We start from the raw sequence: 16,649 nt of genomic DNA on the forward strand, positions 1-16,649 counted from the left end.
AGAAATAAAGTTAAAAATAGAAATTAAAAAAAAAATAACACGTACTTCAGAGTATTACGAATTTTTAGATAAGACAATCGATTATTGGTTAATTTAAAATTTAAACTAACAAATTAGAGAGAAGTAAAATAAACTGTTTTATTGTAATTATCAATTATTGGTCGATTTAAATTTGAATTAACAAATTAGAGAGAAATATGTATATTTCTTTTCTTGACGTAACAGAAGTTTTATTTATTGTTTAAAATAACGAACTTTTAAAACATTTGTATTTTTTTTTTTCTTTTTTAAATAAAGAATTAATTTAAAAATTCTGTTTGTTTATTAACGATATTATTTAATACTAAGAGAATGAATGACGTGAAGTAATCATGATTGATGGCATCTGGATAAACATTTCGGTTCTCACAATATTATCTTTGATTGTCTGGCATTTTTAAATGGATAATTGCCTTTAAAATTTACTTGTGGATCTGTTTATGAAGTTACACAACGTGCATGTGTATACAACATAATTTTACGTTAAACTTTATCTCGGATATTAAATTTAAGAAGAAGAAACGTCAAACAAGTCAAAATATATGTTATCCATTATCAGATCTTTAATTATGATAGATTTTTTTGAATCTTTTGATGAAGATTTGTACGTTTTCAAGAAAAAAAAATCCTTACTGATAAGCATTTAAAACCGAATATCTAACCAAAAATAACATGTAATGAGTTAAAGATATCGATAGTTTGGAAAACATATTTCATTCTTTATCAATCCAACAAACTTGGAAGAATGATGTGTTAGTGCGTTTATAAAAAAAAAGTTAATTAAATTGGCTATTAAGTTTATAGGTCACAAGTTAAAAATTTTTACACAAAATTCCCCGAATTAAAAGTAATATAAAATGACATATACGAGTTTAATAAATTAAGCATTTAAACCATAAATTTACGCTATAAATTGTATATATATATATATATCCACGTAGGACGTTAATTTTGATATTTTAGAATACAAATATAACTATTTTTAATCAATTATTAATCAAATCTGATGGATTTTTTAAAGCTTATTTTAGATTATAATTGACGAGAATGAGATCTAAATGGGTTATTACACCTTGTAAAAAGTATATGAATAAATGGCGATTAACCAATGAATTTTCATTCTTTGTAAGTAATTTAAGTCGAACAAACCTCCATCTGATGCAGTATATGCGCAGTGACGCGCTAAGTATCATTACGTAGTGTGAACGGACGGATGGACTTAGAGAATCGAAGTTGTGACTTCGGTAATCATCGCAACATCCTCAGTCATCAGGTTAACTTCCTCGATATAATTCTTTCCTCTTCAGATTTTAGTTAGTGTGACAAGAATTGTACTGTACAGCTATTTGCATTCACTTTTTTCTCTTATTTTTTTATAATTAAATGCTCGATATGGAGAAAACTAAGTATAACGGAGGAGAGAAAGAAGTAAAGAAAAGGTATTATTCCTTCATTCATTTATTTATTCTATAGAATAAGTTAACGCTTTTAAAAATAATATCGTGTATGAAAAAACGAACATTTTGCTGTAATAATTGTTTATTGGTAAGTTTAAATTTGAATCAACGTATTAGAGTAAAGGAAAAATATGTATATTTCTTTTTGGCGTAACGGAAATTTTATTTATTGTTTAAAATAACGAACTTTTAAACAATTGAAATATTTGATTTGCGGATTTAAATTTAAAAATACCAATTAAATCGATGGAGGAAAAGGTTTATTTATTTACGTTTTCCGGGTCTAAATTATTTAGTTGCATTAAAATAAAAGAATATTTATAAACTTTTAACGGTTTTAATTAATAAATAATTAATGACCGAGCCGTAATTTTATATAAGGTAAACAAGCTACAGCTTAGGGCTTCACGTTACAAGAGCCTCGTTCTATTCTCAACGACATTGCCCATTATTATTTAGTGAAGGAGGAAGGACCTCTTATATGTTGTAGTAAAAGGCTCTTACAGTATGCAGTAAATCCGAATGTAAAATTAGCATTCTGGACGTAATGCAAATCGTTTATTTTACGTTATTTCAAATATATCTGATTCATTCTCGCTCCAGATGAGAATCGAACCCAAATTTCTGGCAACATTTTGATTGCTTTAATAATATAATATACTAAATACGAATATCGTGTAATGATTAGCGATGGCTCCTATACCGATCGTCTGACGTTAACAATTACGAAGCCCACACTGCAATTAATTACCTAAATTAAATTCAAGCGTATTTTCTGAGTCTACGTTTGCACCGATTTTGTGAAAGAAATAAAAAATGATGTTGTAAGCACGGTTTTGAGCCATTTAAAAACATGAAAATTGGCTTTGACTTTGAAAAATTCTTTAAAAAATTCATCCCTTTGGCTTCTTCGTATGGTTTTCGTTAAGAAGTAAAAAATATAGAAGCATCCTTTAATTATATTCTAGCTTAAACTAACGCAACTGGTGCTTCATTGTATAATTTACATAACTCAATTAACACCATTATAAAAAAACTAACTTATACATAGTCAATAGAGGTTAAACGTAACGAAGTTACTTACGATCGATATACAGTAATTAACGTTAAACAAGACAAATTATTGTATTGAGTATAAAGTATGGTGTTGCTGTACGTAAAAAATGTATACATTTTCTCGTTGTTACTGCCATAACAGCATCAGAATATTGTTAACATTACAGTAACAATGTATTGTTCTTTACAGCAGCATATTCAGTGCATTAATGTTATAGCAGTTTTAGTGAATAACAATGCTATTTACAAGTATTTTTATTGTTATAAATGACATCACAAACCTTCTAAGAACACGTATTTCTTAGAGGATCTTTGCTCTTAGAGGGTGTTCTTAGAGGATGCTCTTACAGGTTTGTGCTCTTAGAGGATGTTCTTAGAGGGTTTGTAATATCTAAAATGACAGGAAAAAGCTATTTCCGTAGAAGTAACGAAGGATAATTTTTTCTTGTCTTAACCTTGAAGATAATTTTTAAATTATCTTTAACAAAAACTCAACTAAATGATCAATTAAATTTTATCAAATTCTCACACATCATTTTCATTCACTTCGAATACTTTTATTATCAATAAAATGTCGAATAAATACAACTTTGGGTTTAATAAATTATTATTGTTTTTTAATTTAATTCGAAAAATAATTCATAATATATGAATTTTTAATCAAATTTATCATTTTCTTCTATTTTATGTAATTTTATACACAAAAAATTATTATTGTGCTGGGTGTAGTGGATTATACTCGGTTATACTATACCAGACCAAAGTCAAGACATAGGAACCAAAACAAAACAAAAATTTAATAAATGTGTCAGTGTGTATATCTGTATTCAAGAATTTCTTAACAATATAACATGTATTCAATATAGTGGCCTTTAGTGTGATGTATGTGTTTCTATTCAATTGTAATATGCTCAATGCTTTTGTGTAGTGTGTATGGTATGACACCTGTAGAGAAGAGAACGACAGGTACAGTACAATAAGCACTCTATCCATCCTCCACAGATGCCTTATTTCCTGGGCGAGTTCTGGGTACTCGCTGATCTTTTCAGTAAATTTGTTTTGTATATTGTGAGCGTTTGGAATGGATATGTCTATAACGTATGTGATTTTATTGCGTTTGTCAATGAGTGTGATGTCTGGTCTGTTGTGGTAAATTGTTTTATCTGTGTTATGGCTCTGTTCATAGTACAATCTGTTGCGTGTTGTTTTCCAATACAGTCTGTGAATGTATTTGTAGTATGGGTTCGTGGATGTCTTTATTATTGTTGACTTAAAATTGGTGATACCTAAGGGAAGTGAAGAGTTTGCCTTAATCAAGGCCAATTCTATGTCAAAAATCAATAATCTATTTAAAAATTTTGATTAATTTATAAAATTACATTGTTCTCATCCAGATAAATTACAATAAAATTTATCTTTTATGTTGTTAAATGCTGTAATTTTAACTTGTAAATTCATGTAAGAAATTTCTTATAACATGTATGGAACTTCGATGTGGAATTTTTACGTAGAAAACTCCACATAAATCTTTATAAATATGTAAAGGGTGGCAAAAAGTCATTTAACCAAGTTTTATTCGTGTGCTCCAGGTACACATAAAGCGAGTTTAGAACAATGAGGAAACTTGATAAAAATACGCTAATTAATTGTAATTCAATCATTGAAATACTCAACTGACTTTAAGGCTATCCTGTATATAAATTATGTTACAGTTAGTTTTTATATTTTACGTACAAACTCAACACTAAACTCGAAGCTACTGTACATTCTCCATAGTAATTTTAATTACACGCTCACTAGTCGTGTTCCCGCTTACATTCTTACGACTTAAAATCGTTCTAGTCGAGTTTGTTTTAAACATTTAATTACAAACTAACTTAAAATCTCAAGAATAATCTATTTTAATTATAATTTATTTTAAAAATACATTTATTTTAATAAATAAAGAGCAATATTCTTGCGAAGTTAACGTGAAAAAAAGTTATTTTTTAATACTTTAACACTGGAAAAATTTAATTTTTTAATGTTAGATAATAAAAGACAGTTTATATTTTTAATTACTGCAATTATTTTATATAAAAAAAGCATAATTAAATCTATAAATTTCCTTTTACTCCATATAAAGGATATCTTAGTCCTTGCACTAATTAACCCACATCACGTTGCCAATATTTTGACCCTGACACTCAGGTTAGGGTCGTATCGAACATAATTCTTAACGAAATTTACTGTTAATAAATTATTCTTAACGTTATCTACCTTAAACATAATTAAAGTAAACTAAATAATATTTATTTATATGTTTTTAATATGTCTTTACTGTAGAGAGTTTTTAATTACTTCCAATTTAAACAGCTGGTGAACTTGTTAAGTACTTCATTAATTAAAGATAATAAAAAAACACCGCGTGTGAGCTCTGTTAAATGAGTTTCTACACTCAAATTTCTTACAAAATGTAATTTATGGATTTACATTGGACAATATTACGATTCTACATCGTATCTACTTACTCCATTAATGTTAATTATCAAACTAGAGGATGACCTTGCTGCGGAATTGTTCGAAATATTCTGATAAAATACGAATATTTTCGGATTTTACACACGTTTATTTTAAAGAAAAGTCTACAGTTTAATTCTTTTACATGATTTTTATTTAATAAATTTTAGAAATTTCACGATATGGACTAGAAGAAGTCTATTGGAGAAGATCCTGTTAGTAGCTGTAGCAGCATTGTTCTTAATTCTCATTATCATCATAATTGTCAGTCTCCATTCATTATGTAAGTTTCTATTATAAATAATAATGAGATTTTTTTAATTAAATTTGTAAAATTTATTATATATATATAATATTATATATATATATATATATATATATATCAGTAGATAAACAGAAATAAAACACCAAAAGTCTGTACGAGTCAAACGTGTATAAAGCAAAGTAAGTACTCGATTTTAGATGACATTTTTCACATATTAAAGCAATTTAGATGATGTTTATGTTATTACAGCCGCTTTTCTATACGATAACCTCGATTTAACGTCTAAACCGTGTCAAGATTTTTATCAATTTGCTTGTGGTTCGTACAAAAATCACCACAGTCTACGAGACGAGAATAGCCTTCATAATTCCTTGGATGATATTCAGGATGGTATTTTTCTTTCTATAAAAAGTAAGTTTCGTGTTTAATTTTAACATTTTCTAGAAGAAATCTCTATAAAAAGTAGAGAAAAAATTTAGTTTTGAAGGATGACAATAGTTCCATACTAAGTGTAATTTTATGTATTTCTTAATATTATTGAGGAGTGTTCAAGCATATCTATAGAAATTTTGCGTAATAAGTAACTAATTTATCTAATAAATACTTAAATTGATTAACTCTTTTGCAATTGTAGATCTACTTGAAACTCCCGAAGAGACTGAAGATCCTAATTTGAAACTAGCGAAGAAATTTTATTATTCCTGTATCAATAAAAGTAAGGCCAAAAGTCCGATTTTACAAGCAATAAAATTGTCGACTATCCATATTTTTGTGTGTATAACCCGCAGGTTATCTGTATTTGAAATGCTCTTTAAAATGGCTGCGGGTTATGCGGTTATTTTCCTGTTTAAAATAACAATTACGAACACGCGCCTATGAAATTAAAATTACTCTCGTAGATACAGGTTATACGATGATTTTATTTTCGTTTTACCAATTCTTTGCGGGATATACGCACAAATACACTGTACCTGATCTAATTCTACAACTGTAAACTTTGCAGGATTCGATAGTACACGTGACGAAGTAGTAAAGTTAATTAGAAATTCGGGTTTGGGCGATTGGCCCATATCCGATCCTGGAAGAAATCCGAATTTTAATGTAAAATTAGGTGTTCTATCAGCTCACGGAAGGAATCCGTTCTTCGAAACGACAATCGGAAACCAATCCTCAGAAATTGTAATATCTCTATACCCCGTAAGTGAGACCTTATCATCCACATTGCATGGCTTAAAATTTCAGTTTTCTTAAGATTTATCATTACAGTCGGATGAAAAGATGACTCAGTTAAAAGAAGATTATTATTTTAATTCATCTATAACTAATCCATCATTACAAATGGACGAGAAGAGCATCTATCACAAATTCATATTCAACTCCTTGGTGCAGATGGGTGTTCAGCCAGATGCTGCTAGAAAAGATGCTGCGGATCTCATAGATTTCGAAACTAGTTTGGCTAATGTAGAGTTTTATTTAAAATTACTTCTAAAAATTTAATTATTTCGAGTCTGCAGAAGTTAAATATATTTAATTATCGATAGATCACTAAACAAGTTCTCGATTCGACTAAAGAAGATATAACTTTAAGCAAGATGGAAGAAGAATTTCCTGGAGTAATTTAGCTATTTTATTCTAATTTTCTATATCGTTTTTTTAACAAAATAATTGAAATTAAGAGATAATTTATACTTCCTATCCGTTGGCACCATAGTTGAGTTGGCAAAATTGGTTTCAAACGACTTTTGGATATAAAATCAATATCAAAGAAGATGGCGAGAAGGTAGTATTTAAAGTTCTTCAGCCACAACGATTGAAACGCATTTTCCAGCTGATAAAAAGCGTAAAAGAGAGGTCAGTTCAGAATTTCATATAAAATTCTTATTAAAATGATATGTTTGTGATAAGTAAACCAAATTTCTTATCTCCTCAGCTTGTTATTGCTCCGCATCCCTCTGCATCCCACGTTGTTCTGATAGACTTTGTTTACCCAAATTTATCTCTTGTGCATCTTTAGAATTTTGCTATGTATTTTAAAAATCTAAATTAAAATAGCCAATTGTGATCTGCACAATGGGCCTTTTTTTTTAGGTCGATGTTCCTCACAATCTATCTCCCATTAATTTTAATTTCTACTCCTTTTTTCTATCTTATTTATTGCTTAAATTGAATTAATTAATTAAAATTTAGTAATAACTTTTAGATTTAATGTCTTTAATGATAATATAAATACTAAATTTGAAATTATCGAAATTTATAGCGTGGTAGACAATTACATGATGTGGAGATTCGTTGTGGATCTGCTGCCACTTCTAGATACGGGTTTCAGAAGATCGTACAAAATTATGCTACCAATTGTCAAAGATGATTCGAACTTTATGTACAGAAAGAGGGAATATTTCTTCGACGAATGGAAACAATGCGTACATATAACTAGCGAAGTCTTTCGACTGCCAATCACCTTGGCCATTGCTAGCAATAGCATTCGTCCAGCAATGAAAACTGAGGTAAGTGCATATTTCTTCTATACTACTGCACTAAATTACATATTAATACTTAAAATATACGTTAATTTAACGCTCCATTCCACCCTTTACGTGTTTTCATGAATGGGAAGAGTTCGGCTTTCTTGCAATGCATACGTGTGGCACCATTGGTTAATTTAGGATCCTATCTTACTACGCAGTAAAATGAATCATTTTATAATCTCAGAATTAAGAAAATATGTCGAATCGTGGTCAAAATTATACAAATTACCATAAATCCTGTATATTTATTTCTTTGATAGTTCCGTAACGAGATGCAATTATTTCATCTTTCTCCTCATCTGACGATCAATTATAATTCTCAGAATTATTTGAAATCTCATTGTTATCTGGAAATACATTATTCGAGTAATTGTCGACGTCAAAAGCAATTTGTGTGTAGACAGCAAAAATAATTTTGTCATTATTGAAGATAATTATAAGGGTACCTTCCTGTTTGTAAACGTTTCCTGTGCTCTAATTTGTTAAACGAATTATAATGATAAATTTTAACCAATGAGAATGATATGTTTTAAATTTGAAAATCTAAAATGATAAATTAATATATTTTCAAGCTATTTATGACTTTTTAGTAAAGGAATTTTCCATATTTATTCTTAATATTGTAAAATTTCTATGAGCATGGTGATGAAATATGAGAAAAGATACCAAGTGAAATCATTAATTTCTATAAATATGTAGAATAAAACTTAAAAATTTCTTCTATATTGACAGGAATTAACGATTTTACTTGGTATAATTTGCTATATTTGAAAATTATATACGATTGCCTTCATTCAGGTCCTATCACGAGAAGCAAAACATTGGGCACAAACTAAAGTATGTTGCAATGCGGCTCATGTTTAATATCAGACGTCAGAATCGCCTAAATTGTTCCATGCAATACATTGATCTTGGCGACAATATTCTTGATGATTATCTGATAATCCCAATGCAAAAGACGTCGAATGTTCTCAACAGTTTCGGGAGTTGTGCTCGTGAAGGGTTCATCTAACCTTTTCTCGTCCTCCAGTGACGTTCTGCTCATTTTCAAGCGGGTTCATTACTTCATTGCCAAAGGCTTCCCGAAGCATTTCAAGGGTCTCTGTTGTCTACTTCCCCAATTTAACACAAATTGATACTAACACTCTGCTCGAGTTTCGGGTTCCTGATGAGATTGCAAAGGCTCAACAGACGTCGTCGAAAAACTTCTGTAACACAATCTCCAATCAACGCAACACGTTGCCACTTTGCATGCTGATTCGTGAACATTTCTCGACTCTCTCGTTACATGCTCAGGACTGTGCACCACCCCTTGCGTCGCTACAGGTTCAGCCTGGAAACTTTTCGATCTCATCAATTCCATATGTGATGATTGCAATGGTCTCGTCTCGTTGGTGTTTTGCTATTGTTAATTCAAGAATTAGATCGACGTCCACGTGCCCTATGTCAATCATTTGATATTGATTAATAATGACTCCCATAAACTTCAATATTATTCTAACCCGCTTAAACTATAGTTTAAGACCCATAACCTATACGTAAACACTTCTAATCCACTGTTACTCTACGTTTCTCACTCCTCTCCTTTTACGTGTATATTAAACTTGTTGCTGACATCTCAGAAATTTCGATTTATAAATTTTCTTTTAGAAATTATCAACAATAAATGAAATTTTCAGAAATTATATTAAAATTCCTTTCAAACAGGTAGAAGATTTAGCAGGACACTTGAAAGAGGTCTTCAAACAAATGGTGACGTCTCAGAATTGGCTCGACAAAGATTCGAAAATGTTCTTGAGAAGTAAGGTTAGAAACTTCTTTTGTGGTTAATGAAACCTTTCAAGTTTTTTTTTCCTAAATTATAAACCTTTCATACGTTGAAAGATGGAGAACATGAACATTGAAATCGTCACCAACAAAACCATGCAAGATCCTATTTTCACGTTTATTATGAAACAGGTAAACAGTTTAAAAATTTTTTTGTCTTTTTTATTACTTTTATTGAAATTTTTAATATAAATTTAGCTGGAAATAAAAGACGACACTTTCGTCAATGCTCTGCTTCAAGTGGAAAGAGCCTTCTTTAAACTAACTGCCACCCCTTCTCACGTCAAACGGTCTAAACCTCCGAGGTAATTGAGCTAAAACGTATTTAATCAAAGTTTTAGAGAATTTAAACGTATTGACATTCATTTTTCTAGTGTATTTATCAAGTATCCACCTCTATCGCCGACCATAGCTTACAGCATCCCTATTAATACCTTAGGTATGATTTCTTATAGTATTTCTTCAGCGGCATCACTTGTATTCGTGGATGAATGTATTCCTTTTTTTACTAGTTTTATCCGTGGGGATGTTGCTGACTGACATCAATCATACGGATTCACCCAAGTAAGCCATTTATATGTTATTATAGGGCTAGTAATACAACAGACGTAATGAAAAATATTAATTAATTCATTTTAGATCCTTAATATACGGAGGACTAGGAACGAGTTTAGCGAAAAATATGTATGCTGCATATCACGAACATCGTAAGTATAAAATTCTTAATATTTGTATAATAATAGCTAAATATTTATTTGTTCTAAATGCAAAAATCTCCATCTTTACCACCTTTAGAATCTCCATCTTTATCTTTATCTCATATTTTACAGTTCAATTCTTTAATTTTATGGCTAAAATTCTTCAATTTTGTACAAATTATCCTTAATTATTTATATAATATGCATTTTTTAACATAGTTTACCAAGAATCAAAGGAAATTTCGGACGAAGATGTGATCTCTAAAAGGGACGAATATAGATATAAAGAGAAAATGAATTGCTTTAGAGCTCAACAACTTATGTATTCTACGTATTTTAATGTAGAGAAGGTCCTTATATTTTAATTTATTTTGTAATTTTTAAGTTATTTTCCTTATATTAACATTATTTTTTTTTTAACTTAAGAATCCAAATAAAATGGCAACAACATTGAAAGAGGCGATATCGTACACAGTTGGATTGAAAGCTGCTTATTACGTCGGTAGCATTTTAAAAAGAAAATCGCTTTAATTTTATAATTTTTTATTAAATTAAAATTTATTTTCGTACATTCGTAGGCTTATATGAATTATATAAAAAAACACGAACAAAAAGATGCGATTCTTCCAGAAATATACTCGAATTTAACTCACGAACAGTTGTTTTTTGTGAGATTTGCACAAGTAAATTTCAAATTTCGAAAATTTTATTTATTTTTCTACGTATTTTTATATTAAATTCACATATTTATCTTCAGACAATGTGCGAAATTCAAGACAAGAAAAACCCCAGACAAAATACTGTTATGTAAGAAGAATTTGTTAATTTATATAATTATATTTTTAAAAAAATATATAATTTAATTAATTATTTAAACTTATTTTACTAGATTAAATGAAATTCTGTACAACATCGAAGAGTTTTCCAGAGCTTTCAAATGTCCTTCTGAAAGTACAATGAATCCTAATGATAAATGTGCCATTTGGGAGTGAAGGAGAAGAGAAGAAAAACTTAAATAATTTTAATTGTACAATTTTTAATAAATTTAAAGAAATTAAAGTACTAAATTTTGATTTTTACGACGAGTGCATTTATTAAAAGAAAAGAAAATTATGTAAAAATAAAAATAAAAATAAAAAAAATCACAATTCAACATCAAAAAGACAAAGATATATTTTTGTTGTATTTTAAATCAAATAAATTTATTTATCTTAATAATTTTTATATTTATTTATTTATTTTTCGTATTTTTATTATTAAAAGACTCATTAAATTTTTGTTGCGAAATTTTATTTTTATTCCATATCATGGCGTAGGTTATAATTACTATTGAAGTGAACTCACTCAGCAATATGTAAATCAGAAAAAAAAACCAAACACCTTAAGTTGCTGAGAAAAAATTTAACCCATAAAGAGGGCAAGCAAGTAAGACCCATAGTTGAAAGATGCAGAGGACCAACCTTTTTTCTTGAAAAGAGGTTACATAAGTTTCTCACCTCTCAACTCGAAAATAACATATATGTGGCACAGGATCCCAGGGATGTGGTTAAGGAGATACATGATGTAATTTTAATGGAGGATGAGGTTGGAACTGTAATGGACTACGAGAGCTTATACCCCTCTATAAAAATTGAATCATGCAAGGTAGCGCTTTTAGATTTCATGCATAAAAGCCTGCATAAAAGCATTAAATTACAGTAGTGATTTGATAGAACTAGAGAACCTGGTCTGCTATGAATCTTTTTTTCGCCTTTAATGGCCGTCAATACAAACAAAAAAGAGGAGTCCCAATGGGGAGTCCTATGTCAGAATCGTTGTGTGAACTTGTATTGAGAAGGTTAGAAAAAAGTGTTCTTTGTGGCTTCTTGAATGACATAGTGTATTTTAAAAGATACGTGGACCATGTCCTGGTAATATGGAAGAATGACCAAAAGGTCGAGGAATTTATTAATAAGATCAACAACAACGATGACGGCCTCATGCTAAAGATTGAACAGACGTGTTCCTCACGGATACATTTTTTAGACATCGACACTGAATTCAAAGAAGGACATTTCGTCACTAAAGTGTGCGTAAAACCGACGCATAGCCCTCTGTACATTCCGTCGCGATCTAATGATCCTTACTAATACAAAATGGCTGCTTTCCGTGCCCTCATTCACAGGGCTTTTTTTCTATTGCAGTAGTGTGGTTGATAGACAAAAAGAAATGTACAGAATATCACATATCGCTAGAATCTAGGGTACAGGGCGGATATGATAACAGCACTAGTCAAAAACTACAAGGTTAACAAAACAAAAGCTCAGAGAGGGGATTTCTGCAAATTCACAAAGTTCACGTATGACAGAAAGAAAGAAGCTATCATGAAGGAAATCTCAGCCCTCAAAAATTCCAGATTAATTTTCAAGAGAGCTCCCAACCTGTACAAATTATTAAGAAATGACAAAGACAACATTGATAAAGAAAGAATGGCTGGAGTGTACAAAATTCCCTATGAAAACCAAGAACTAGGCATTACTAAAAACTACATTGGGGTCACTAATAGAAACTTAGGGATTAGATTAAGGGAACACAAGTACAACATCAGCGAAAGATCTAACGCCACAATTCTATCTCAGATGGCACAGGTTGAAGGCTCAGTAGTAAATGGGGCGAAGCAGGCATTATTAAACCTGTACATTCACCGACTTTAGCGTTTAGTGCCGAGAAAATTGTAATATTTAAGAGCAGATTGCATAATACCTGCATTAATGCCAGGGATGCTAAAGGGTTGCCTGCAGCCTGGAAGTATTTAATTAAAAGATTTGAGAGCTCTTAATTTAATGCCTTGATTTTGTTATCATTGCATATCTTGCATTTATTAGAATTTCATGTAATTTATTATTATGTAATGGCTTAATATTTATTTATTTAACCTATACATATTTTTTATATTTCTTTGATATTTATTATTATTTTTTTACGTTATTATATGTATATTTCATCCGTTATTTTATTTGTATTTAAATTTTTGTTCCATTTTGTTTGCATCCGAATATGTTTAGCCTGATGATGGCCAACAGGTTTGGCTGAAAACGTTTGCTACGTTATTTATTAAATTTTTTCTCAGCAACTTAAGGTGTTTTTTTCTGGTTATAATTACAATGAAAAATGCTTAAAAAGTGAGAATAACAGTACTTTAAAGTTACGAAATTTTGTTTCCTACACCAAAAAAGACTATCTTGTTTACATAAGTAACATTTAACACAAATATTTGCATATTTTTTACTGATTATACAACATAAAACTGAACTACTATAAAATGAAATGTTAATGCACTCGACAGATCATCACGTTTTACATACAGAAATCGTTTAAAATTACAATTTTATTATGTAATATCCTTACTAAAGATCTTGCAATGCGCAACGTGTAGTTTATACTACGAATTTCTTCATAATTTCTTATATATTCTCGTAAATTCACGATAATATATCCTTACCACAAAGTGCATTGCATAACGTTAATTATGTTAGAAACATACGGATAACTGACCACGTTTGCATATTCCACGATAATCGTCACCCGCATCATACGAAATACATTGAGACGAGCTATCGTAAGTGGTCTTAACGCAGTACATACCATCTCCACATTGGCCATACTCATTCATGAATCCTCCACATTCGTCACCCTCGCTCTGTCAGATATTACATTTAATCATATACTTAATTACAATATTTTATCCTATTTTTATAAATATATATATATATGTGAATTTACCTGTGCACAAACTGTACATCCGCAAGAAGTTGTAACGAAACCCGAGGAACAGTCCTCAGGAGCAGCTTGACACGTTTGCTCATTGCAATTCGTGTTAATTGTTGTTTCTGTCTGACATTTGACTCTAAACACAAAAATTTAGCGTATTTAAGAGTTTTCTAAAACTAAACTATTCATTTATAAATACGTAAATATAAATTTTACCCGATAAACAGGAGAAAAGAGCAGATGCAAAGGGAATTCACGTTCATCTTCGTCTTGTTTTCGCAATTTTCTATACTTAAATCACGTGTAATTAAACGTCATTTTTGTCGCTTTCACCCTTTATTGCATTGTCATGTATAATTATTCAAGGCTTACAAAATATCTATTTTACATACCGCAAATCCCTCAATAATTTTTTAAAAATAAATTTGAAATTTCTACGAAATTCCAATAGAATATGTTTTTGAATTTTCGAAATATATATATATTTTTTCACTTGTTCTTCTATATTTTAAAGAAAATATTGCGGTTTTTTGGATAGCAAAAAATGAATGTAAGTAATAACTTAATATCATCATCATCATCATCCTCAAATTTACATTACAATTAAGCTATTTATAAATCAAGATGATTTTTCTTTTCGCAGATCCAGGAGGAAGATCCGATTTTGACTTTATATTTCGTATGTGGAAAGTATGATCCGATTCCTATCAAGGAATCCGTAAGAATATTATATATTTTCATAAATAAAGTTATAATTACGATGATAACGATGATGATTTATTCAGGGGGAAGAACGATCTTCTTATACGAAAATACTACAAGATGCGGGTTGTTCTGGATTTAACAAATGCGCAAGTATCTCTTTATTTTCGGAAATTAATTCAATGCGATGATTACATTATCAATTATTTATAATTAGAATTCGTTTAATAAAGAAAATACAGTAAATAAATCTCCAAATACAGTTTTTCCTTCGAACGTATGGACTGTGTACTACGAACCGGAAGAAGATAAATTCTTTTTTGAATTTCATAAAGATCTGATAAATAATTTGGTACGTTGAGTAATAATCTGTATTACGATGAAAGTTTTTAAATTTTCTTATATTATCTTAGCCAAACCGTGGAAAAACAAAGCGCAGAAAGCAAAGGATGGATCACTTATATGCTATAATAAGAAGTATCTTGAAAAAGATAACAGTAACTAAACATTCGAGCGTGATCTCTAATGATCCATCCTGTCCTAGTTCTGTACGTGTATCATCTCGAGAAAATTACAATATAAAACAGGTAAATTATGTGAATTCCATTTGTAATTGTGATTTTCTAAATTTCGCCAACGTCTACTCACTCGCAAACACGAATTTACCACGTCTTTACTTACGCTCGTGGACATTCTCGTGTTTACAGGTTTATAAGAGTAACAGTGGAAAAAATTCGTGTAGAATTCCAATTATCTGAAGAACCTGATGATAGATGATCTTCCTCATCAATTTTGTATAGATGATGGATACGAGAACCACCATCAACCGAAAAGTAATACTGCTCTAATGGCAGAAAATCTACTATTTTATATTTAAAAAATGATAACTTTAGCAGTTATCTCGTATGGATGGGGCCATTATACAGAATAACTGAAGAAACTGTTAAGGATCTTCAGATGATAACTGATGATACCATCAGTTATCATCTGAAGATCTTTAACAGTTTCTTCAGTTATTACACAGTTATCATCTGAAGACCCTTAACAGTTTCTTCAGGTATGTGAACCATCAATTTTCCAGATCAATCTGAAGAACCTGTTAAGGGTCTTCTATTATTTATATATGAGATAATTGCCAATTGCAGATAAAAACAATCCCACAGAAACTAATCTTCAGCTGAAAAAGATTATCAAACCATCGTAATAACTGTGTTTAAGTAAAATATCCTTGAATTTTTCTAGGAAAATGAGATCTATCCTGACCATTCCCGTTTCTCGAGTTCCATATTTTCCAACGATGATGACCCACGAAATTCAAGATGGTGGCAATTCTGGAAGGAAATTTAATGAAAATAATCGTATAGAAATAGTGTAAAAAGTAGAATTTCTTATAAAATTTTAATGTATTTATCACAAAACGATTAATAAAGATTTAATTTTTAAATAATTTTTTTACTCTTGTGCAGATGTATTTTCTATAAAGTGCCTACAGAGCAATGGCAGCCGTATTAGCTGCGGGGTATACACGGTATGAGAGTTACGCGAAGGTTTTTTTAATTTTTAATTTAGCAATTTTTGCGAGTTATACGCGCGAAAATACCGCTAAATTACTTTTCACTGTGATTGCTTCTATTATTTTATATACAGGAGAAAAATTAAAGCTTTTAAATAGAATTAAAAGTCCTATATCGAGTCTAGAAGGTAGAGTGAAAACGGAGCTTTTAACGTAAGAAACAGTTAAGAATCGGGTTATTTGAAGGGAGAAAAAGATATTATTACGCAACTAATCATTTGAATATTATATAAAAATCAATAAATACTCTCTCATACT

General features: G+C 30.0%; 2 protein-coding genes and 1 long non-coding RNA gene across 3 annotated transcripts; 2 read left to right on the plus strand and 1 right to left on the minus strand.

Annotated features, from left to right (window-relative positions):
- Positions 1-1,213: 1,213 nt before the first annotated feature.
- Positions 1,214-11,445, plus strand: LOC136979999 (endothelin-converting enzyme 1-like). The gene is made up of 21 exons (XM_067276021.1): positions 1,214-1,478; positions 5,222-5,342; positions 5,447-5,495; positions 5,566-5,727; positions 5,951-6,031; positions 6,320-6,513; positions 6,583-6,777; positions 6,858-6,929; positions 7,028-7,167; positions 7,574-7,820; positions 9,549-9,647; positions 9,726-9,800; positions 9,867-9,973; positions 10,043-10,107; positions 10,181-10,232; positions 10,308-10,375; positions 10,586-10,716; positions 10,793-10,864; positions 10,945-11,049; positions 11,124-11,173; positions 11,256-11,445. The coding sequence occupies exons 1-21, from the start codon at positions 1,423-1,425 to the stop codon at positions 11,356-11,358; spliced, it is 2,244 nt and encodes a 747-aa protein (XP_067132122.1). The 5' UTR covers positions 1,214-1,422; the 3' UTR covers positions 11,359-11,445.
- Positions 11,446-13,540: 2,095 nt separating this feature from the next.
- LOC136979974 (single insulin-like growth factor-binding domain protein-1) lies at positions 13,541-14,448 on the minus strand. The gene is made up of 3 exons (XM_067276000.1): positions 14,333-14,448; positions 14,129-14,252; positions 13,541-14,045 (listed from the first exon to the last, which is right to left on the minus strand). Exons 1-3 carry the CDS (start codon positions 14,377-14,379, stop codon positions 13,878-13,880), a joined length of 339 nt encoding a protein of 112 aa, XP_067132101.1. The 5' UTR covers positions 14,380-14,448; the 3' UTR covers positions 13,541-13,877.
- Positions 14,449-14,756: 308 nt separating this feature from the next.
- On the plus strand, positions 14,757-16,131 carry LOC136979975 (uncharacterized). Its single transcript, XR_010881471.1, has 4 exons — positions 14,757-14,834; positions 14,902-15,170; positions 15,232-15,405; positions 16,061-16,131. It is a non-coding gene; the product is annotated as an uncharacterized lncRNA (long non-coding RNA).
- The last annotated feature ends 518 nt before the right edge of the window (positions 16,132-16,649 follow it).

Source organism: Centruroides vittatus, unplaced genomic scaffold (genome assembly GCF_030686945.1).
Source record: "Centruroides vittatus isolate TY-2023 unplaced genomic scaffold, ASM3068694v2 contig_658, whole genome shotgun sequence".
Taxonomy (NCBI): Eukaryota; Metazoa; Arthropoda; class Arachnida; order Scorpiones; family Buthidae; genus Centruroides; species Centruroides vittatus.

Bases quoted from the DNA above. Each gene is read 5' to 3' on its own strand.
- LOC136979999 (XM_067276021.1), top strand. From the start codon at position 1,423: ATGCTCGATATGGAGAAAACTAAGTATAACGGAGGAGAGAAAGAAGTA. The intron at 1,479-5,221 runs GTATTATTCCTT...AATAAATTTTAG, and splicing joins GAGAAAGAAGTAAAGAAAAG to AAATTTCACGATATGGACTA. The intron at 5,343-5,446 runs CTATTATAAATA...CAGTAGATAAAC, and splicing joins TCCATTCATTATGTAAGTTT to AGAAATAAAACACCAAAAGT.
- LOC136979974 (XM_067276000.1), bottom strand. From the start codon at position 14,379: ATGAACGTGAATTCCCTTTGCATCTGCTCTTTTCTCCTGTTTATCGG. The intron at 14,253-14,332 runs GTAAAATTTATA...TTTTGTGTTTAG, and splicing joins TCTTTTCTCCTGTTTATCGG to AGTCAAATGTCAGACAGAAA. The intron at 14,046-14,128 runs GTAAATTCACAT...AATATCTGACAG, and splicing joins GATGTACAGTTTGTGCACAG to AGCGAGGGTGACGAATGTGG.